Source organism: Pungitius pungitius, chromosome 1 (genome assembly GCF_949316345.1).
Source record: "Pungitius pungitius chromosome 1, fPunPun2.1, whole genome shotgun sequence".
Taxonomy (NCBI): domain Eukaryota; kingdom Metazoa; phylum Chordata; class Actinopteri; order Perciformes; family Gasterosteidae; genus Pungitius; species Pungitius pungitius.
In genome coordinates this window covers 25,954,401-25,976,846 of record NC_084900.1, presented here as the reverse complement: position 1 = coordinate 25,976,846, position 22,446 = coordinate 25,954,401, and the positions used below count along the sequence as shown (strand labels likewise).

Genomic DNA, 22,446 nt, shown 5'->3' with positions numbered 1-22,446 from the left:
GTCCCAGCACGCTTTACAGATGGCCATTTAGAGGGAGCTTAACAGGGGGGCCATTGCCTGCCGACAGGAGGGGAGTTCAAGCAGAGCAGAGAATACCTGAAATGATTTGTGTGAAAAGAAAGAAGAGGCTTTAGGTTTTACAGCAGGAGGCCTTTGAGATAAAATCAGAGCAACAAACTGCTTGTCAGTATCTCTGTGGGTTTGTTTTTTAGGTTCATTGATGGAAAAAGCTAGAATCTAGCAACATGTAGAACTAAACTAACCTTTTACCATATCAAAAGCAGGCATAATCCGTTGAGTTGTCAAGTTAATTACTTTGTCAAATACATAGTGTGTCACAGTTCAATTTAGCATACATACAACTTTTTTAACAAGCATTTCCCCCAAATAAGTTCACTATCAAAAGGGCCATTAATGTTCCACTCTTTTGATGCCTGAGTCACAACAATGGCATCGTAGTGACAGAGAGACGAGCCAAGCTAAAAGTTGGAGAAAGAGTTGAAAAGGGAAAACTTATTTTATGCATCCAACTGTGGATCAATTTACTTCAGGATAATCACTGTTAAACATTTCAAGATGAATCACGGAAGGGTGTTATTGGAGCAATAATGTGGTATTGCAAAATGACATTGATTTATGTGGAAATGTTGTCATTGTATCACAAATTAAATGTACACCTAACCTAATATCTAATAAAGTTAGTTTTAATGTACTGATTTCCGTTTTGCTTGTGGAATCCATTATTTTTCATATCTTGGTTACAATTATTGACATATAATTTGCTTTCAATGATTCGGTTTTGTTTCTCTCCCAGTATGAGCTCACTCGGAAAATATCAGTAAATCCAGCTCATGGAATGTTGAATATAAACAGACATGGTCCTGCATTTGATCATTTAAGACTCTCTAAACTAAAAGAGCAATTGCATATCTAGTAACCACGACAACAAACAGGAGTGACCAGCAGTTCAAGAGGAGGCGTTTGCAGGCGTCCTGTCCTTCTTTGAGTGTATGTTCTTCTACTCAAAGCCAAATCTACAACCGGGAGCCAAGACATCCCCTCCACATATTATCCTGTATGGCACCAGTACAAAAGTAGCTTAGGACGCAGATTGGGAATACGGAGATAGATAAACACAAAAAAAGGATGACGGAGGTGAGCCAAATGGGTGGAGAAGAGATAAAAGAGGCTTGTGTGTGTGTGTGTGTGTGTGTGTGTGTAGATGGCTCCAATAGCTAAAGAATAGCAAGGAGGGGATATATTCATTGCTGTAGACTGAGATTGTACTGTAGCGTAATAGGAACCCATAATGATTATTACCTTGGACGGTCAGCATTTCTATTAAAGGTTAAAGACGTTCCTGGTTAACAGAAACGTTACATTTTAGCGCTCTGCAATACGTTTTTTGTTCATAAAATCAAGGAAATCATGATGCAAATATGTCCATTTGTATTACATGTCCATTTCATGTAATACAAATAACTCTACAAGTTTATGTTGTTTTCATCTGCAACTGTTTTCATCCTAGATGATGTATTTGCATCAATCCTAAAAGCATTGTTGTCTGAAAACAAGGGAATGACTCTGACAGCCTTCTATTATTCCATACTGTTTCCAATTGAAACCAATTTGTTCATAGAACGCTAGAAAAATGACACGATTCCAAAAATAAGTCGATTTATTTCTATTGGACATGCGCACTTCAAAACTTGGCTTTCACAAATAGCCAACCGAAATCAGACCCCATTAGTGCACCCTCATAACAACCAAAGCACCCCCCCTCCCCTCCCCTCACTGCACGGACAATAGATCAACCTGTTATAGACAACAAACCCACTGAATCCTGGAGAGAAACCCACGGTTCTGTTGTGATACGTTAGCATTTAACAAAGTATGTGGCAGTGGAAGATTTACTAAGAGAAAAAACATAGTGACAAAAAGTCAGAGAAGGACTAGGTGAGAGAGAAATAATGACAAGGATAAAAATAAAAAAATATAAGTGGAAGGTTGCACTACGCGAAGCGCTGACACAACAGAATGTCCCGTCCTTTCCTGACGGAGGCCTCGCCGTTCAAACAACTTTCTAACAGTCAAAGGGATGAATCCCCCCCCCCCCCCCGTGTTCACAGGCTATTGAATGAATCCTATGTACACACACTAATGCCGCTTTCCTGGTAAAAACTGGGACACAAAGAACATAACCAGGATGGAGGGAGTTTAAAGGAAGGGAGACAAGTGGAAAACGTAACCAGAAAGAAGAGGCTGAAGGACAAACGTTAAAAGAATCATGGCAAGTCAGACGGACTACTGGCTCTTTTTTAAAAACACACACTCATGAACACGCAACACCTTGTGTGTCCACCGCCGAAGGTCATCACACAGAGGAGTAGATGACAAGAGGGGAAGATCCCACTTTACAACGCGTGAAGCGATGCAGATGTTGCAATTAAAGTCTAAATTCAACCTCCATCGAATTGCTTATTATTCTTCAGATGCAGATAAAATGTATTCTGTGTACAGGTTCCCTGTTTTCTATCCCATCGGCTGTCTGTTCAATGACCGGAAAATCAGTTCTAGTGCAGTGCTTAATGTCTTTAAAAGGACAAATCTAACTGTGCCTTCTTGCAAGAATCAAATAAGATCTTGTGATACATTAAATATGTCAGTTAGCTTAGCATAAAGACTAACAGGGGTTACCAGCTAGCCTGCTGAAAAGGATCTGGGCATCTTTTCGTCAACATTAGGAGAGCTTCCTCTTGTATGAAACAAATTAAAGGACATATCACACTGTGGCAATGCAAATTGCCACTTTTGCGCATTTTTTCCAAGCAAATTCATAGGATTGAACCCCTTGCAGCTGCATGGTCCATTTGCTTCCCTCCCAAGCCACATCCTCAAGCCAGTGTGTTCCGATAAGAGGATTTGTCATGAAATTTGCCGTTTCAACACATGCCCCCTTTTGAAATAACACCTTCCCTCGCCTGTTTGCGGGACAGTGTAACCTATCAAATTGTATTTAGCTCCTTTCCATCGTCTTCGGCTGTGCTGTCCGGCCTCTTTCTTTATAGCCGGCTGGAGAGGGGAAGCACCAGAACAAAGTCCAAAAGACTCTTTGTCCCCCAAACGTCAGAAAACTCACTCACGCTCTTTCCTCCCTTTGTCTGCGTGCCTCCTACATACACCCAGCATGAGCATGAGTCTTTCCCGTCTTTAGCTCTCAACAATACGCCATCTCTGTGCCTCTGCCCACACACCAGAATACCACAGCGTGGCGCCGTGAACTTCTCCCTCCATCTGGCTCCTTCATTGTTTTGAACACCCAGTCGCCTGTGTGTCACTCTTTTCTTTATCTGTCGCTTCCTCGTCAACAGTCTCTCCCTCTATCGCCATCCTTTTGTCCCTCCATCTTTAAAATTGCTGAGCTCACCCAGCACCCACGTTAGAGCGACTTCATCGTCGGGCAGCAGCTGCAGTCAAGGCCGCAGAGCAACGTGTTAATGGGAAAACCACCTCGGGCTCTCATCTCGGACACTTACTCACATGTGGGAATTTAATTTGTCGCCAGCTTCAGAGAGCGTTGTTCACGGCGCTATCAAGTCCCAACGTGGCCACCACAGACAACATTCTGCCTGTGTTCTTTTCACAAGAAAAGCAGGCCTTGGTTTAAGAGTTGATCACAAGAAGTCCAGAGATAGAAAGACATTTCATGTGTCTGTAGTAGTTGACGGGTCTAAAGGGTTACAGTATTTGTTCAGGCAGTCCTGGGCCGAAGGTGGTCAAAAGCCTAAATTAAAGGCGCGGATGTCGTACAGCGGGTCTGTGTGGTTGAAGGGCGTCAGATGCCAATCATTATGTTACTGTATACTTTACACATTGAGCTCAAGGTTTTTTTCTTTCCCTTTTTGGAAAAAATCAAGATGCTGAGTTATTGATCGAGGATCTCACTTCCATGAAACAGAGATACTCATTTTAATGTAAGTTTGATTTTATGCTGACAGAATCACCAATATAAATTACATTGTGTTGAAGAGTTCTAACACAACCATATCAAAATCACAAAGCTAGGTTGATAAAGATTAAAAATCAAAACTCTTGATGGAGACTGCCACCTGCTGGACACTGTGCAAATTACATCTGACATTAAAATGTCTTTACCAGCCTGCAGACAATAATGAATAAATGCATTTATACAGTAATAGCTCTGATGTTGTGTAGTAATGAGTAACAAAAGATGATTCTACCAATTAAAACTGGTTTTCAAGATATTTGTTTTACTACTTGATTGATTTGTCATGGTTTTTACAAAGTCGTCACATAGATGAGTGGACATTTTTGGTTTTCAAAAAGGCATGGGTGTTATCAAGATTGTCAACTGCTGTGATAGTAAACCATTGTATCCTCTTTTGTAAGCTAAAGAACTCCTTCAGCAAAGCTTCATCACAGCATGTGTGACTTCAGGGTTTCAGCGGTAGGGATCTGGTCATACGAGTATGGAAACCCCACACTGGTGTAACGCCTGCAGACCCAGAGGGAGGAACATTCGAGTGGTTTGGATGGGTAGCAGTCAAGCAAAAGCCTGTGTGTGTGTGTGTGTGTGTGTGTGTGTTCAGAGATGCTGGTGCAGCCACAGCACTGTGTTGAGGAAGCAGTCGGCCTGTGTGTCCACTCTGGACAGAGAATGTCCGTCATCTGGAAACCACAACAACCTGGATAGACAAACAGAACGATGCTAAAAATCAATCTTTTTCTTGATGAGGGTGAGGAAAATAAACGCCAAAAAATTCCACCAAGAGGGGATTTAAAACCTTTGTTTACGTCTGTTACCTTGATCCAATTGTTGAGGTTTGTGTATTGTGTGCGTGTAATGTTCGCTCTGTTGTACCTGACAGGTGAAGCTCTGCTCTTCAGTGCTTTATAGAGCTCCAGGCCCTGGTGAGGAGACACTCGCCTGTCTCTGCCTCCCAGCATCAGTAACACTGGAGCCTTGATCTACAAACACATAGAAAAACACACTGACATGAAACCAATGACAAGGTCAGGGCTCTGGGAAACTGGGCTGGCCCTGTATACATCATCTAGGAATTTACTTAGTTCTCTCTGAATTAATCCAAAATAAGGTTTAACCGTGAAGTCAAAATATCAGAAATAAAGATTTTGCTCTTGATGTCAAGACAGCAGAATGTAAAGTGGAAAAGGGAGCCTAGTTGAGTTTAGATCTCCCCAGGTTAGTCTGCAACAACGACTGCTGTATTGTTAAATGACATTTAAAGATGTAATGTTTAATTAAATGAACACAATGTACAATTGTTTAAACCGTCTTGAGCTTAAGCTTGTCACATGTATTTCAAACGTGCACGTCGCCTTTAACTGTTTTGTTCTCATTTTGAACATAAAGCTGTGTGTGTCCCAGCTTTGTCTCAAGGACACTCTTCAGCATCAAGTCTATATTTTTAGACTACATAAAAAGGCAATGAATAAATGTATCTATATTTTGGAGCCAATGCACTGCATACGGCTCTCTGGCTCTGTACAAAGCAGAGTTTGTAATCCCTCAACCTCAGCTGTGGACACACACACACACACACACGGTTTAACAGAAAACCTACAAAGCCTACATCCGGCAAAAAGAATACTTTTCTGTTTAAGAGAATGTTGGTCACTATTATGATTAAAATATTGTATTTAAAGTGTATTTGTGTATTGTATTTAATGTTGTGTGTCTGACCTGAGCAGCATGTGTGATGGGTGACTTCTCCAACATGGCAGCCAGCGCTTCAGCGGTGGGGATCTGGTCATACGAGTATGGAAACCCCACACTGGTGTAACGCCTGCAGACCCAGAGGGAGGAACATTCGAGTGGTTTGGATGGGTAGCAGTCGAGCAAAAGCCTGTGTGTGTGTGTGTGTGTGTGTCTCACCAGTCTACTATGTCACTGGTGCCCAGTAAAGTAGCGGCATTAATGACGGGGTTCCTGGCCGCGCACGCTCTGTAGAACTCCGGGTACTGACCAACCAGGTGACAAGAGAGGAAACCCCCGTGAGAACCGCCAATCACAGCCAAACGATCGGGGTCGAGGGAGGTGTCTCTCTGCAGCGCGGTGACAACGGCGGACTGGGTAAAGACAAATGATTTTCAGTTGCAGAGTGAGTGACTTTTTTCATGGTGATACACAAGACTGACAAAAGCGCGTCCACCTTCTCTACCTGCCGGCAATCTGTTGACAATCCCTTTCTCCGGTCTTTGAGTTCTTACTTATTCCTGTTGTTTACATAATTCACTCTATCCAGGGTTAGCCAGTACCTGCACATCTCTTACATCCTGGCTGCCGATCCGACCGATTAGGGATAAAATGCTGTCCTGGCCGAACCCCGTGGACCCCCGATAGTTCACTAAGGAAAGACAGAGAGGGAAGACATCAACATGGATTGAGGAGTATTCATTTTAAAAAGAAGGCAGATTTTGTGTACCATCACGCGAAAGAAAACACAAACTACATCCCATTATAATATCTTCGAAATGCAAATGAGTGTTTGTAACAGAGGAATCTTACCCATGAGCACAGCAAAGCCGAGTTTAGCCAATCCAGCTGTGGTGCAGTTCCACTCTGCTGGGAACTGGGAGTGAGGCCCACCTGGAAGAGCAAACAAACATTCAAATTAAACCACAAATTAAATTAAGCAACAACTTTCCATACGTTTCATTCCCCTAAAGAGAAATCAACACAGATGAGTAAACACAGACCGTGGATGAAGACAACCAGAGGCATCTTGTTTTCATTGGGGGGTCGAGAAGGTTTAACCAGGACGGCCCCGAAGTCTAAACCAGCTGAAGAGAGGAAAGAGAGAGAGAGATCACAGCAGGTTTCTACTGACAGAGAGTGTGTGTGTGTGTGCATGCTCACGGTAGTGTGTGTTGTCCTCCTCTGGTGGAGGTGTCACATCCAAAACGCTCCAGTGGAAGTCAAAGGTCAAGACGGGAGGCTGTAGAGTTTGCCAGGTCACAGCCTCACCTGCTGAAGGTAGGAAACCCACCCTCTACAAACACAATCACAACTTTACATTAGCATAATGCTTGTTTCTGTATGTGTGTGTGTGTGTGTGTGTGAGTCTGACCAGCGTAGGCGGTGTGTTTGGGCTGGAGCAGCAGACGACCATCAGGTCCTCCTGGACTGTCAGCAGCCTCCAGCTGCCGTAGGCCTGAAGATCAGAGAGACCTGCAGCGTAAGTAAAGACAGGAAAAGAAGAGATGAAGGAAAGTAGCAACAAACATATCAAAGAGATAAAGACCTGGTGTTTTTAGAGAGATTTTGAAGAACATATTTTCAGAAGAAATGTACTCATATTACATTATATGGGTAGATATTTATCATTTTATGTCCACAGGTATGTCCAAATGACAGATGTTGATGTTGTGCAGAATTTAAATTAAAAAAAGACAAGCAGAATTGTTTTAATTATAAGTCTAGTTGTCCAGCATTTTTATGCTCTTGCCATAAAACCTATAAAAATATAGATCCTGAACTATTATTGTAGATATTGTGAAAGAATGCAATCATCTTTAGATTGTATTTTATCTTTGGTGAATGCTCCTGTTGGATTTCATGTTTTGATTATTATTTTTAAATTTCCTTGTAGGATTTTGGTGGCAGCATTGAACCGGTTCGTTTTGTCATACCTTCCTGATTTCTTTTGTGCTCCTGATGAAGATAAGAAGGTGGTGGAGGAGGGACAGGAGGATCAGGAAGATGGGGAGGAGGAGGGGGAGGAAAGTGAGAGTCCGAATAAGGGGAAGGGACTTGAAGGGAAGGAAAAGGAGAAGGGGTTGGTGGAGGTGGAAGCATAGGGGAGAGGGGACTATGTGGAAAACCAGATGACAGAGTGGAGGGAGGAAAAGGAGAACATGGTGGAGGAAGGGAAGGCCAACAGGGGGAAGGAGGAGGTAAAAGGGGAAGGGAGAGGGGAGGATGAAAGAGAGGAGAAGGTGGAGGGGGAGGAGGGGGGAAAACTAGTGATGGAGATGAGGACAACACAAAGTGAGGAGGAGGAGGAGGAGGAAGAGGAGGAGGAGAGGATGGACTCTTACTATCACAAAGGGAGGTAACTTTGTTGGATCTTCTGTCGACCATAAATAGATCCTAAGAGAGAGAAGGGAGGGGGAGAGTTAATGGTGGAAAGAGTGCAACATGGCCATAAAAGGATGAACACTGTAGGAATAAATTGACAATTCTGGAACTATGCTGATTTGTCTTCTGGACAAAGGTTAAACCACGATGCTGATACAGATCTCCTTCCTTGATCGATTAGCTGAGCTCGGCGTACTGACAGGAGTAAAAGGAGCTAATCGTGCCTAAAGTTAAGAAGATCTACTAGCCCGAACATTTGAAAGTCAGTAATCAACACAGGCTGGGATTCGGCTTGTGTACCAATGACACAAATGATTGATTTGAGTGAAGCTATTGTTGTTTTCACCTTCCAGTTTCTTCGTGCACTGCTGAACACCAGTCTCTGACTGTCTGCGGACCAGCAGCAGGGTGGCAGAGCTTCATACACACCTGCGCACTGACCTGAAACAAAGTAATATCACACCAAATGTAGCTCATTCATCTCCAACTTCATCTGAGAAATAGGACGAGATGGAAAATCAGAGGGTTAACAACTTTGCTGCAAGTCAAACTGAGGGAGGCATGAATGTAATACATTTTTTTTTTAGAATTAGTTACAGAAACATTTAACTCAACACCACATGGCGGAACTACAGGAAAGGTCAGAGGATCACAGCAGGACAAACCGTGTGTGTGTTAAGCAAAAAAAACGTCAGTGCCACCCGTATAGCTGCAGCACCAGTGTAACAGTGTGTGACCCACCAGTTTGTGGTTTGTTGACAACATCCAACAAGGTGGACGTCCTCTTGCTGCTAAGGTCCAACTGTGGAGGATTAACAGTCACTATTAACGAAAACGAAAACACACACCTACTCCCAAACGCAGATGGACAGATCCACACACACACACACACACATTGTACCTGCTGCAGACTGAGGCATTGATTGTGAGGTCCTAACACTCTGCCCTGCAGGTAGATCAGCGTGGACCCGTCTGGACTGAGCCTGGGACAGGACACTGACAAGTTGTCTCCAGACAGACACTCTGGTTTGGAGGGAGGAGGAAATCAAAAGGAGCCAAGCAGAGAGCGCAGGACTCATTGACAAAAACGCAAAGGCAAATGTGCTCACCGCAGTTTCCATTCAGGTCGAGTTTGAACAACGCAGACCTGAAAAACAGAATTTTAAGAGCACGACACAGAATGGATTCTTATATTCTTAAAAATGGCCTTTTTTCGTATGTTTGTATTTACATTTTCACATAATTGTTTTTATTCATTTTGGTGCTTAAGTTATCTGTTGTTTTTCATGCTGACTCCAGCTGATCTCAGAAGACAAAGAATCAATCAATCAATCAATCTGACCTGCGGTTGGAGCAGAACCGCAGTCCGAGTCTGAAAGGTTCGTGGTACCAACCGACAAGAAACACAGACTGACTGCTGGGAGCCCACAGAGCCTGGAAGACGACACATAGAACACACACAGCGTTTTGAACCTAAGAGCGTAGAGAACCAGAGCGGTGGGAGGACTCCCTGTCCTCACCTGTCCTCACCTGTCCAGGGGAGACATCGAGCGGGACGCCCTGCAGGACGCTGACGGAGCCACACTGCAGATTCACCACACAGACCACCGGGACGCTCTTATTGGTCAGCGTCTCGCCCCAGTCTTCACAGTACACACTCCTGTCCTGTTGGGTCACAATTATACACATTACCTTCTTCCTGTGTAATGACAGAAATGTAATGTTTCGTTTTCTTTTGGCCAAGGAAATTACACTAAATGTTCCTTCCTTCTGATGTATTTAAAATCTGCGTGTTATTCATTTTGAAGATGCATGTGGTGCGCGTGTGTGTAAATGACCTTCCTGAATGCATGTTCCCCATCGAGCGCTGCTATCGACGTGTTCTTAATCTTCTCAGCTACATAGAGCAGCTTGTTCTCACACTCCGACCATGAGAGACAGCCAAACTGGGCTGGAAAAACACACACAAACATGATCTCACAGCGACGCAAGTGTGCAGGTGCTACTTTACATCACACTATATTGGAGGAAGTCCCGGTCGTAATGATGCATGAGTTCTTCTCGCGTGTAAAAACTCACCGTCATCGTACACTCGGCCGTGTTTGTTGAGAGCCGTCAGGTTGAGGCACTTCCTGAGGCCGTGACGGTCCCAAATCTGAACAGCAACAAACCAAAACAGCAACAGCCTGTCGAAGTGCTCCAACATTGATCTCACAGAGGATACTGCGCTTTTTTTCTTGTCTCACCTCGAGGAGCTGGTGGCCACTTGTTTCCCTGATAACGGCCCGAAGGCCTTGAACGGGAGAGAGTCCACTCAGTAGCCTGAAGAACAGAGGAGGAATATGAAGGTTTGATTAGACACAAACTCAACGCTTCACTGTACGCTCTGCTTACGGGTTACTTTGAAACGAGCAGGGGTGCCACCTGCACAAGGCCTAAAGCAACGACATGCTTTTCAACTGGTATTATATTCATTTGGCATCCCAAAAGGAGAGAACAACTACAGAAACATATTGTTTCATCAAATGAAATGAATGAAAACGAAAGTATGTGCAGTACTTTTCTCAGGTCAGCAGCATCATAGATTGAGCATTAAATTAAGTTTAAAGTTGAAATAAATCTGCTCTTTTTGGTTGAATACACAATCACACACGTAGCGTGTGATTGTGTATGTGTGTGCACTCACTCTCCAGACACAGGTACACAGGGTCCTGGTGGAAGGACCGTCCTGATGCTCTTGTGGTCGTTGCTGTCTGCGATCAGAGTCCACTGCTGCGAGTAGCGAAGTCTTGACCCTCGCACCAGGTCGCTCTGACTCCACTCTGAATAACCACAAAAACATGTGATTATGTTCATTGTTCAACTTAAAAATATGCAATAAACATGTGGACAAAACATTTTAAATATGTTGAGGATGCTTGCAAAGAGTAATATGTTGTAATTGTGTAATGTTTGTGTTATCTTGTGTGTGTGTGTCAGCTTGGGTTCTTGATCCAGATGAATCTGATCTCATTAAGGACTGTCTTCTCAATATTTCCTCCCTCATTACAGTATCTGGTTTAAACACCCGAACACTGGACCCTGACGTCATGGGTCATTTCAGGCACATCTACAGTTCCACCCTGTCAATAATGTTGGATGTTATTGCCGCCTCCCAACCAACAACTGACCTACACCAATGACGGCAGTGAAGATTATTGCATTCTCAGCCCATCATCCAAAGTCCTGAACGAACCCAGAACTCTGGTCACATCACCCCTCCCCTCCGGAACCCACGATCTATCAGCTCCTCTGATGGGACCTCCTGTTCGCCTGGACATGCAGCAACAGGTCCTTCTCCCTCTCAAACAAATTGTAATAATAGCATCAAATTCATGCAAATGCAATCTTTTAGAAGCCATATTTGTATAGCTCTACTCGAATCCGTATTGGAACCACTTACAATACCCATGAGCTACAACACTCAACACAAAGGAAATGATTTTACTCAATAAACCTTTTAAACTCTTAAGACAATCACTGTTGTCAGAAGCAGCCGCCTTTGACAGCAGGTCATTCTGTAGGATTTGGGCAGTGCTCAACCTGTTCCACTTTGCACAAAGCAGCAGATATTGGTCCAGCTGATGGGTTGGGGACCTTCTATGGCTGTCCAGCTCGCCGAGTACCTGTTTGAGTCCTGGAATCTCCTCCATGTTCTGGAGAAATGTTCTTACAACGGCATGCTTAAATGTGCCATCCTGGAGGAATTGAACAACCCTCATGCTCCCAGTAGTGAAAATGACTCTACCTAAAGCCAAGAACAGCGGAAAACCAGTCAGAGATCAAGAGGGAGAAACTTAAATTTGTCTCCACATGCAAAACCAGTCCGGTTTTGAGGGGGGGTCGTCTCATTGTTGCATCTCTAATGCTAAACACAACCCCCTCTGCTGCTTACCTGACCAGATCAGAGAAGTGCATTTGAATTCATGCCATACCCTGATTAAAAGAAATTGTTACTTTAAGTTTTTTTTAGTAGGATGTTGAAGCTCCACAGACACTGACGGTCACCTGTAATCACAGTGTACGTCCGGAGCTCCGGGAGCTTCTCGTCTCTCACGTGGGCAGAAACAGGCGCAGGTAAGCCGCTGACCTCTCCGTGCGCCCCGGTGACCTGCCCGGGGTCCATCTGGTCACGCACACTCAGAGCTCATATTCAATCACGTCCAAACGACCACTCACGCGCCAAACGCGAGCACCTCGGACCAGTGTAAAGCCCGCGCTTCAAGCAGGGACGTTAAATTCCGTTTGCAGCAGGTTGATATAAAGCAGTTTGCTCAAACACGGCGTCCATGTTGAAACCGCGAATGGACGATACCACTTCGGCTCATTTCGGGGGGGTGGGGGGGGGGTGTAGTACAGAGGATTGGCCGCACGGGGGCAGCGCATATTCACAAGAAACCTTGATTGTTGATTAGTTCCTTCACCGCTGAAATGGTCAATACTAATATTTACGCAATTTTTTTTTAAATACCAACCAGCAATTTAGTATGTTGATACATACGCTCCTGCTCATGTTTTACAATGCATTTCTTTTCTGTCTAAATGACATTTCTGTGCTGTATAAGTGGCAGAGAATTCACAAGCGGTGAAAGAATAGTATCTTCGGAAATACCTTCATATTAAATATTAAAATACAGCTATCATTCACCATCAAACTGCTAACTTGATCGGATTTTTCTTTCAAAACCTTTGTATAAAATGTGCAAAGGCACATTTACTTTATCCACTTACTTTTAACTTTGTATCCTTCCATCTTAGGATAATTATCCAATTAACGTTCCCAATGTGTATTAGCATTTATTTTACCAACTGATCATCTTCAAGTTGCAAAAGACACACATGCTTAAATAGTCTTTATTTCCTTTGATTCATCTTTTGTTCATGTTCAACACCAGAAAAACTGATGAGTCAATTTGGTGATGCTGAAGCATGGATGGCCTGTTCCTAAACTTGGAAACTCAGACCCAGATCAACAATATACACTTTTAAAGTTGATAAGATTTCTATCAAGGTACAGAAATTCCCAAGTAACTGTTAAGTGGCATTTTTAAATTAAATATGAATCCAAAATAATTGACAAACAAAAACAAACAAAAACATTAAACATCTGATCTGCAGCTCCAGTTTACTGCTCCTCAGAGGAAGTCATTTAAATGTATATATTGGTTCAAGTACATATCTCACCATGAAGCCCAGCACATGCATATGGATAGACTGGAAGAGCCACCCCTTCTCATTAAAAAATCTACATGAGAAAAAAAAAGAATTGTTCTCATCATTGGTATCCCATTATTGTGTATGTAAACAGTTTAGAATTTTTTAACAAATCTAAAAAACAGCAGTACAGTACTGCTCTTACAATAAATTATCACCCTGCAGAAATGGTTAAAACATACATTACCTTTTTTAATTAGGCATCTTCGGTTTGTGTTTTGTATGCATTTTATTTAATGTTAAATTAAGTTTGATTAAAACACTCAAACGTACACCGCACACATTTTCTTTTAGTTTGCATTGTTTGTAAAGTCAGCTTCTGCTTTGCCAGTCAAACACTATGTGTAAAGACAGGATAAACGAAGAAATATTTAGACAGTGGAAAAGCGTATTTAGAGAATATCATCGTGGCTCTTTTGCAGTGACCATAAGTCAGACGCTTCCACGGATCTAATATACTGTGTAAAGTTTCTAAATGTTTGAGTCTTACATGAGACCGAATGCACCACGTGGTCTTTATTTCTATCGATAAAATTTATGGAAGAACTTTTTGATACCTGGACATGTCTTTTACCGCTGTGTAAAGTGGTTTCAAGCTCACATTAAAATGTTTACCATTAGTTCAATAGTCTATATCTACTTTAAAGCACCAAACCAGTATTTGTAAAACTTGACAATAGGAAAAGGCATGGGTGCCTATGGCAGGGGGAGCTGGGCATATAAATGGCCATCTTGTATCTCAAGAACTAGCTTACAAGTGAAGAGCACAAGTGAAAAGCCCTGTAGGTTTGTTGAGTCTTTATGTCTGGCAGCTGAAGGCCTCATTTTGCATCCATCTCAATAAAACTCAAGGAGTTTATTGCATACATTCCATTCTCTTCATCACCATCCTTCTCTCACATGACGTCAGCCCGTTTGTCCCTAACTTTGCTCCTCTGTTTAGTCCTGGCTTTGAAGGCAGCAGAATTGAAAAGATGCTGTTGAAGACAAGAAATTAAGAGATGAGTGCAACAATGTTTTTACTTCTCACACTGATGCTCCTCCCTCTCTCTATTTTGAGCTATGTGATGCTAAACACAGATGCTGCATGAATTCAACACAGACAAAAGTAATCACACTGAGGTCAGATTGTCCAGTGAGCAGGTTGAGATTCAAGTGCAGAACAGATGCCGTTACCTTCTCAAATCTAGAGATCTTGGGGCCTTTCACCGCAGCGTCCAGGATGAGGGGAGGGCCGAGGCCGAAGATGTCTCTCAGTAGTGGGTTGAACTGCACCAGAACAGAAACACAGTCAGTTAAAGGCGTGGGTTTAGAGACAATAATCCATACTTGAGGAGGAAAGTATTTCTCAGCCTGCTGGTATCCTCATATGAGAGTAAGGTTGCAAAGGGGCGGAAAGTTTCCAGGAATTTTCCACGGGAATATTGGCTCGGGAATTTTGAAAAATTCATGAGGACCAGGGACCTAAACGCAACACTTTGTTGTCTTTGTTTACTCGCAAGGCTTTTGACATGGCCAACGGAAACGTCATGGTCCTTTGTTTCCACTGGGAAATTGAATGATAACGTGAGTGGCGCCGTTTGGTTGTGCTTGAGCACACGGTATCTCTCCACGGGGCAGTTCCCTCGGCGTGGAAGTATGACGTGAAGGCGGTGAAGTCCGCTGCCCGATCCGAGCTAATGAGCTATCAAACGGGCTGGCGGCCAGCACCACGTCCCGCTGGAAGCGGCAGTCATCCAGACGCAGTTCTTGTAGAAGTCGGTGAAATTCACAGAGCTGTCTGCGCCTACAGATGCTGGTTAGTACAAAACACGACTGTTTGATCCGACGTGAGTAGAAATTCCACAACTAGTACAGAGTCGCTATGACAAGGACAAGTACAGAGCGTACGATGCGAGGAAAAAAAACAATGGCGGAAAGTTGATCTGTTTCAGGGTGATAAACCACGCCCCCTCTCAGTCGCGTCGGGCGCGACACACGCAAACTGACCACAAATGTACCCCGAGAGTGCTGCGGGCGTTTAGAGCGTCTGAGCGCAACTGGTCACTGTTTGGGAGTCAGATGGTGAGGAAGTGGACAGTAAGGAGGACGTTGATGAGGTCCAAGAAGAAAACATTGAGAGAAATGAAAAAAATATATTTATTTTTGTTGTTTGATGAAAGAATAAAGTTCTACTCACAAAATATCAAAAGTAAAAAATGTACATTTTTAAAGTTGTATTAGAAACGTTTGCGTGCATGTCTGCTGATAAGGTAAATACAGTTAAATTACTCCAGAATTTCCAGTTTATTCCCGTAGAAAGTTTCCAACTTTGAATATTCCCGGAAGTTTGCAACCCTATATGTGAGAAACATGTATGATGTAATAACGAAATCCAACCTTAAACCTCACTACTGGGGCACAATAGCATTGTTATTGTTGTAAGAACACAAACTGACCTGTAAATGGTGTCTGACCCCGGACTCCAGGATCTCTTTGAAGGCGTCGTAGATTCTTCTCCTCATCCAGCTGTCGACGTACACGCTCTCCATTCCGAACCTGATCTTTTCCACACTGAAGTCCTCATTCTGGAGGAGAAGAAAGGAAACATCACAGTTAAAAGCAGGCCACATGTGCACAATTTGACTTTTTATTTTTATTTCAGGAACAAAATTGCAAAAAAAGAAGAAAACAAACCTCAATGTAATTAAGCACATCTCTGAAGACGGAGCGTTGTTTCCGCCGGTCGTTTTTGGCTCGATGCTTATTGCCATCTGTGGCTAAACTCTTCAGACATTCACACATACTTTCACTGTCCAGCTCAAATTCCTGCACACAAAAGACATAATTGTAGCCAAGAAAAGCGGTAAAAAAGGTAAACAAAAGGTACACAATTGTCTGTGTGTGTGTGTGTACCTCATCCATATCTCGTCTGAGCTCCACCAGCAGGGCGATTGTCTCTCCCACTGCTATCCTGTAGTTGACGTCACTGCTCTGCAGACAGGCTTGTAGTTTGGGGAGGTGACTACAGGGAGGGCGAAAAAGTCCATGTTGGATTTATCAAAATGTCACGCGAATAAAACTTTACAGAACTAAACTAAAGGGCTAGCTTTGCTCTTTAGTGTGGATCTAAAGGGTCCACACTGATACATTCATTTTCATTCGGAACGCTGTTGGTTCTACTCACTGGTCAAGCAGCACAGTCAATCTAGATTCAGGACATAACGTGACAAGCAGCGACCAGGCCTGCAGGGCGGCGTTGTGTAGGGCCGGACTGCCGGGTTTGGGGGTGGGCAGCGTTCCCTCTCTATTGGGGTAGGAACTCGTAAACACGCTCTCCAGTAGGGCCAAGGACTTGATCAAGTCCTGGAGAGGTCCAGTGTTCATGTTGAGGGGAAAAGGAAAGAGAAAATATAAATGGGATGAAAAGACAACACTGTTGATAAGTATCACAAATAACACAGCCATAGACACAGATTTTATCTAGGGGATTCTTCAGAAAGCTTTGGTTGCTTAATGTTTAGTCATTATTAGGTAAGAATAATGAAGAATAATGCGATCACAATTGATTCCGACTTGGAAGTTGTCCTCACCTCTCCTTCTTCAGCAGTAGAGACATAACAGCACATCCCCAAAGCTCTGGCACACTAGTGAACGAAATGCAAATACAATTATTGAAGACATTCAATTGAATGACATTTATTGAAAGTAAAAGAGCGAAGCATCACTTTGCAACATCAAAAGACATGACCAATGCAGTAGAGTCGAGAATCCTAATACAATTAGATTTCTTATATAACTTGGTCAAACATAAAATTGTTATTGTCTGTTAATGTTAGGGGTTTAAAAAGTGACAAATAACTTGGTTTGGAAAATAAAGGCCTGGCGAGCTGTGGTATCGAGCCCACAGCAGTCCTGCCACCATTTTGTTAATCTATTTTTTTTTTAATCATTCTTTTCCAGCTGCTTTTGACCAAAGATACCGACAAATGTTAAAATTTGTTATGTTAATATTTGTAAAAGGAAAAGTTGTTCATCACTAGGTCACACCTTTACACATTCCAATGGGCTGTATTTGTTGTATTTGCAAATTTCCCAACCCGAGAGCCCAAAATACTTGGTGTTAAGTCACAATGTGGGAATGATCAAAATGTCCCTCATTTGATAAATACTCTCATTTCATTTTGAAGCGGTTTCTGTAAATAAAAGATATCCAAAGATTTGCACAATTTCAGAGATGGTTTATGCGATTACTCACACTCTGGCGGACTGCTATGTTGGCACCATTGTCGATTAGAATTGCGGTGAGGATGGGACGAACCATCTTGAATCCCTCCTCTGCCTCGTCTCCACCCCCCAGCTGGATACAGAGCAGAGTGAAGACTGTGGCCGCCGCTGCCTGCTCCTCCACGCTGCCTGTAAGGGGGAAAGGTGGTGCGTATTTGTTGAACTGCAGTTGTTTCCACCATGGGAGCCAGAGGACAACATGTTCCGTGCACTCGTGGGTTACATTGCCTCCTACCCTTTTTAAGGCTCCTTTCCAGGCAGTCAGTGATGGTGAGGCGTCTCTCTGTCAGGAAGTCGTACAGCACTCTGGAGGAGAATGCCTGTCGCAACGACTCGAGCCCTGCTAGACGCGTCTTAGTGCTGAGAGAGGCACGGAGACGAGGGGGTTCATGATAAAAATCTCACTGCTGACTCTGGCATCATCATCGCTTCACCTTTTCATTCCAGACATTTTCTATTTCTACTATATCACTGGGTGAAAGAAAATTCAACCTCACCTCTTATCCATCAGGTTGTCAATACACTGCTTTAGCTTGTCTTCTGTTTCTTCCTGGGCAGTCTGCTCATCCACTTGCTCCCCTCCTGTTGGAAAAATAAGCACAGGATTAAACTCCCTATATTCAACTTTGATGCTTGGGTTTATGTTAGATGTACTGTCCTAACAAAGAAAATTACAAATAGAAGCCAAATGCACTAATATGTTGGCTTTATTCTTTTTATTTGGTGTATGTAAGCAGTACCTTAGCCGTCACCCTAAATACCCAAGCACGTGTGTATCAATGTATGTACAAACCTAAGCCCTCTTCAAGCACAGAAGTGCACTCGCTGGCACTGCTGCAGTGGCTGAGAATATCAGACGTCAGCTCGTCGTCACTTGGACCAGACTCTCCCTTCACCCCATTTCTGACACCTGGAGAGGAAACGGAAATAGTAAGGTCGGTAAATACTACAGAAAAGGGCTACTCTGGAGAAGACAAAATATCGAAACACAACAAAGCCGGAAATTACAATGTTTTACTATCAATCTCACAACTCAAAGGGTCAGTTTATAGGTTAATAATCATGGTAGAATAATAGAAAATCCTCCTGTTGACAGTCATTTTCCATGTTTTTGTGTTGATACCAGGCGTTTAATTGGTGTTTTATCCACATAGCGTCGTCCTGTGAACCCAAAAAGGGGTAAGAGGCAGGCATGCTGAGCTAACCCTTAGATTCCTGCTGATTCTGGACTTTTTCTACTGTGTGTGGGATTAATGGAGACCACAGTGGCCATTCACTTATTCAGTCAGTCAGTGTGTACAATCCAGAATGACCACACTGTGTTGTGTTCATGTTTAGGTCAACCAGGACAGTACAGGTCACTTTCAGTGTGGCGGCGTGTCACATCAAAGATGTAGTTGGCTCGTTGTCCAGTTCTCTGTGAAAAACATTACAGTACAACAAGCCCAATGTAGCCAAATATCTACTGTGCATGACAACCTTACCACATGTACCAAACTATTTAAACGGCACGTCTGCATTTTTCTGAAATTACTATTGAACCATTAAACCCGTTTGAACTATGTAGCTTTAACTCTGTCACATTTTCATATACTGCTGCAGTTTTTTTTAATAGTTTACAAATGTGCTGCCTGAACAGTAGCTGGATAATTAAATCCCAAATGCCCAAACTGTACTGTAATGACACAAATGTTCCATGTTGAGGTCCAAGTAGTGGCTACATTTTCACTCACCTCAGTACACTACACAACCAAAGTAAAACCAGGTGTGTGTGTGTGTCTGTCTGCGCGTATGCTTCTCAAATGGCAAACCTTGGGAAATCTCCAGCTTTTCATTTCCAGATGATTGACCCTGCCTTTATGATGTAATGTTCAGATTTCTGCACCCTCTTCCTTCCACGTGGCTGTCATTTGCAGATGAGATAACACACTCGCGGGCTTGTGTCATCGACTTACTTCCGAGTCATCATCCTTGACCCATCAGACACTAAACGAGTTACTTAAACGCTACACAAACTGTTACTCCCCTTCCCCCGTAGGCCAGCTCACACACAGCACAGTAATGACATGAGAGCGCTCTGAGCCACGACTCGCGTTGCTATTTTCTGCTGACATAGCGATCACTCAAAGCGCTCCAGCTGTCACTCCCTGAAGGTGAGAATCTGCAGACTGACAAATCAGAAGTCCAAGCCAGAGCAGGGAGTTGGAGCTTTGTTTGAGTCACTTAGTCATGTCCATTTAGTTCAAGCTACAAGACTAACTTAACCTGTCTCTACAAGCTGTTGCCTTAATACAACTTTTCAAACGAGACCATAGATTCTGTCCAATTTACCGCCTGTAGAGACAGGGGGCCATGGCTTCATCAATCCAAACGTTCTTGGCATCAGCACAGGTGAGGAAAGAAAGGTTGGATGATAGTTTGGACTTAGACAAAGTATACAGTGACGATGCAAGATTCGATAACAGCAGCAAGTCTCAAGTACGGTCAGATGTGGACAAACTATTTACAGTGATGTGCCGTTTTTGTTTTAAACTGCCATAAAAAGCCTGATGGTTGAGTCAATTCGCGGTGCTCAAGCATGACATGCATGATGAAAGAAAAACTAAAAGAAATGAAGTGGTTTGGCCAATATGCTGAAAAACCACAACGCGTCCGCAGAAAAGTCTATGAGTAAGTCAGCCTTTGCAGGTAATGTATGAACAGAAACAAGTTCAAATGTTTCAGTGCAACCAGAAAGAATTAAAAAATAAGTTTTGCAAGAGGGAGGATGCTGGGTTCACTGTGCATTAAAGTGGGGTTTGGGTATGCAGACAACCCTCCAAATGGACACAGTTGGGGGTCAAGGGTCAAGCCTAAGACAAGTTACCTTTCGGCAGGTGAAGCTGAAGAACCTCTTGACGAAGAGAGCCTGTAATGACGTATGGATGTATGGATAGGTGGTTGGGAAAAGGGTGTATAGATTGGAACAAGTACGGTGGACAGACGCATGAATGAATAGAAAGATGGGTCGAATACAAGAATGACCATGAGGAGAAGAAAACATTAGAAGTCAAGTGAGCACATTCCTTAAACTGAATTACAAAATACTGACGCATATGTAATACCACTCCAAACCATCTATATATATGAACAAACTGTGGTGGAGTGTGCGCTTTCGGGTGACGTCACTCAACGTGACTGAGTGCTGTAACTCAAGACTTCCATGGATGTAGAGCCCTCAGACACACGAATGATGTTCACATCTACTCACTGTACAGAGAAGAAAATGAGCAACTGACCTTCAACTGACAGTTACTTTAGTTGTGCGAAACGAACGTTACACACGTTGTTCAAACAGTCGGACCAAAGTTACGTTACCTAACTTTTACCTGGCACGTGGCTGCTAAAAATAACCAGCTGTTGACCGTAACCCTGCAAGTGTAGCGCTATTAGCTAATCGGGACCGGGATCGCTACTCAGAAACAACAATGCCGAATATTAACTCTTAAAAGGCATCACACATGCCGACTGTAGTGCTTCTTAGCATCCATTTAACACACGACAGACTTTGAGAGCATTAAATACCAGCAGCTAAACTTTCGAGAGGTGAAAAATCGTAACGTTATCGCTGTTCTATGAAGCCACGTGGAAAATATTGATAACCTATAAACTTAGCTGCGGCTAGGTTGTCACTTTTGCCAGAAACTGAACGGTGAGTTCGCACGGCAGGTAGTGGAGAACTTACCCGGCTTGCTGGAACCACGTTTCCCTTTTTTGCTCCGTGGCATTTTGAGTGGCGCTTCGGTCCACTGTTCACAAGGGTAACTGACTAACTGCCGTAGCCGGGGCTAGCTAGCCAAAGTTAGCCCGCTTACTGGCGAACCGTCAACTCGGCTCCTCGCGCACTCGACAGTTGGCGTGACGGTGGCGGGGAGCAGCGGGCTGGATGTTCTTCGTGGTTCGGCCTCCGCGGCGAACGGTCACTAAAATTACACCCGCTCTCACACTTTCGCTCACGGCGGGGTGGAGTGTCCTCTGCGAGCACCGACCACCAGCACGCTCGGCGTCTCCACGCTGTCCTCAGTCCCGGAGTGACGCGTTGGCGCAGAAGTCCCTTCCACCAACGGCGCTAACGGTGTATTATCTGTGGCGGTCCCCCGGTAATCTGTATCTGACACCGGGTTGGGATAGTGAGTGGTTTCCAAAGTGTTTGGGACGGGGTTTAGAGCACGTTGCTGTCGCGAAGCCCACCATCTTCCTCTCAGTAACAACTGACCAAACCGGCAGCGGGGGGTTGCCAGTTTGGTTGCGCTAGCATCCCCCGTTCCCGCTGTCTAAGGCGACCCGTGACGTAATGCGTGACTTAAGTCACAATTTCTCGGTTTAAAAAAATGAGCAAATCCTGTCACATTACTCTGCGAAATATACAAAATAAAGTAGCGAATTTTCCAAAAATAAAACAATATCTAATTTTAGATTTATGAAAGTACTTTTCAATAAGAGTTGGAGAAGACATGCAATGACAACAAAATACAAATTAAATAGATTCAGTGACGATCATTTGATACTTTTTTTTAACCTTAACTATACAATTTGGTAACGAGGTCCACAGGAACAGACCTAGCCAATTACCCACTGAATATCTTTCTGAGAGAGTAAGTTAACCTCACTGCCCAGTTCATCCAAAAAGCTCACACACACACACACCAAGGCCTCTGATGTTGGTTCTCCAGCTTCCAAAATTGGATCTTTGGGAAAGTAAAACTTATGAGGGGCTGTGGGCTTTAATCCTGTTCCATATCCCTGGGGTATTTCTTTGCCGGACT

The 22,446-nt window shown here is 43.5% G+C and overlaps 2 protein-coding genes across 3 annotated transcripts; both read right to left on the bottom strand.

The window, feature by feature from the left end:
- Positions 1-1,801: 1,801 nt before the first annotated feature.
- zgc:136971 (S9 family peptidase) lies at positions 1,802-12,467 on the bottom strand. Its single transcript, XM_062563715.1, has 21 exons — positions 12,170-12,467; positions 10,809-10,944; positions 10,369-10,444; positions 10,202-10,277; positions 9,961-10,073; positions 9,653-9,787; positions 9,465-9,556; positions 9,232-9,269; positions 9,024-9,145; positions 8,864-8,924; positions 8,469-8,563; positions 8,083-8,134; positions 7,113-7,213; positions 6,902-7,034; positions 6,742-6,825; positions 6,551-6,631; positions 6,301-6,389; positions 5,918-6,111; positions 5,726-5,828; positions 4,883-4,989; positions 1,802-4,706 (listed from the first exon to the last, which is right to left on the bottom strand). The coding sequence occupies exons 1-21, from the start codon at positions 12,285-12,287 to the stop codon at positions 4,607-4,609; spliced, it is 2,106 nt and encodes a 701-aa protein (XP_062419699.1). The 5' UTR covers positions 12,288-12,467; the 3' UTR covers positions 1,802-4,606.
- A 425-nt stretch (positions 12,468-12,892) lies between these two features.
- On the bottom strand, positions 12,893-21,961 carry ifrd2 (interferon-related developmental regulator 2). Of its 2 annotated transcripts, XM_037478524.2 has the most exons (13): positions 21,366-21,961; positions 20,508-20,549; positions 18,435-18,551; positions 18,139-18,223; positions 17,877-18,001; positions 17,613-17,770; positions 16,948-17,001; positions 16,542-16,720; positions 16,271-16,379; positions 16,052-16,183; positions 15,814-15,942; positions 14,552-14,644; positions 12,893-14,352 (listed from the first exon to the last, which is right to left on the bottom strand). In XM_037478524.2, the coding sequence occupies exons 1-13, from the start codon at positions 21,406-21,408 to the stop codon at positions 14,272-14,274; spliced, it is 1,347 nt and encodes a 448-aa protein (XP_037334421.2). In that variant the 5' UTR covers positions 21,409-21,961; the 3' UTR covers positions 12,893-14,271. The 2 variants fall into 2 exon arrangements, with proteins under 2 accessions (XP_037334421.2, XP_037334422.2); XM_037478525.2 differs by lacking the exon at positions 20,508-20,549 and having other exon boundaries at positions 12,895-14,352; positions 21,366-21,960.
- Between the last annotated feature and the right edge of the window lie 485 nt (positions 21,962-22,446).

What these genes read in the sequence shown, in the direction of transcription:
- zgc:136971 (XM_062563715.1), bottom strand. Translation starts at nt 12,287, where the DNA reads ATGGACCCCGGGCAGGTCACCGGGGCGCACGGAGAGGTCAGCGGCTTA. An exon ending in TCTGGTTGTCTTCATCCACG is followed by an intron (nt 6,632 to 6,741) that starts GTCTGTGTTTAC and finishes TTGCTCTTCCAG; the next exon opens with GTGGGCCTCACTCCCAGTTC. An exon ending in AGCAGAGCTTCACCTGTCAG is followed by an intron (nt 4,707 to 4,882) that starts GTACAACAGAGC and finishes TTGTCTATCCAG; the next exon opens with GTTGTTGTGGTTTCCAGATG.
- ifrd2 (XM_037478524.2), bottom strand. Translation starts at nt 21,408, where the DNA reads ATGCCACGGAGCAAAAAAGGGAAACGTGGTTCCAGCAAGCCGG. An exon ending in TCAGCTTCACCTGCCGAAAG is followed by an intron (nt 18,552 to 20,507) that starts GTAACTTGTCTT and finishes TTTCCTCTCCAG; the next exon opens with GTGTCAGAAATGGGGTGAAG. An exon ending in GACAACCTGATGGATAAGAG is followed by an intron (nt 18,002 to 18,138) that starts GTGAGGTTGAAT and finishes TGCCTCTCTCAG; the next exon opens with CACTAAGACGCGTCTAGCAG.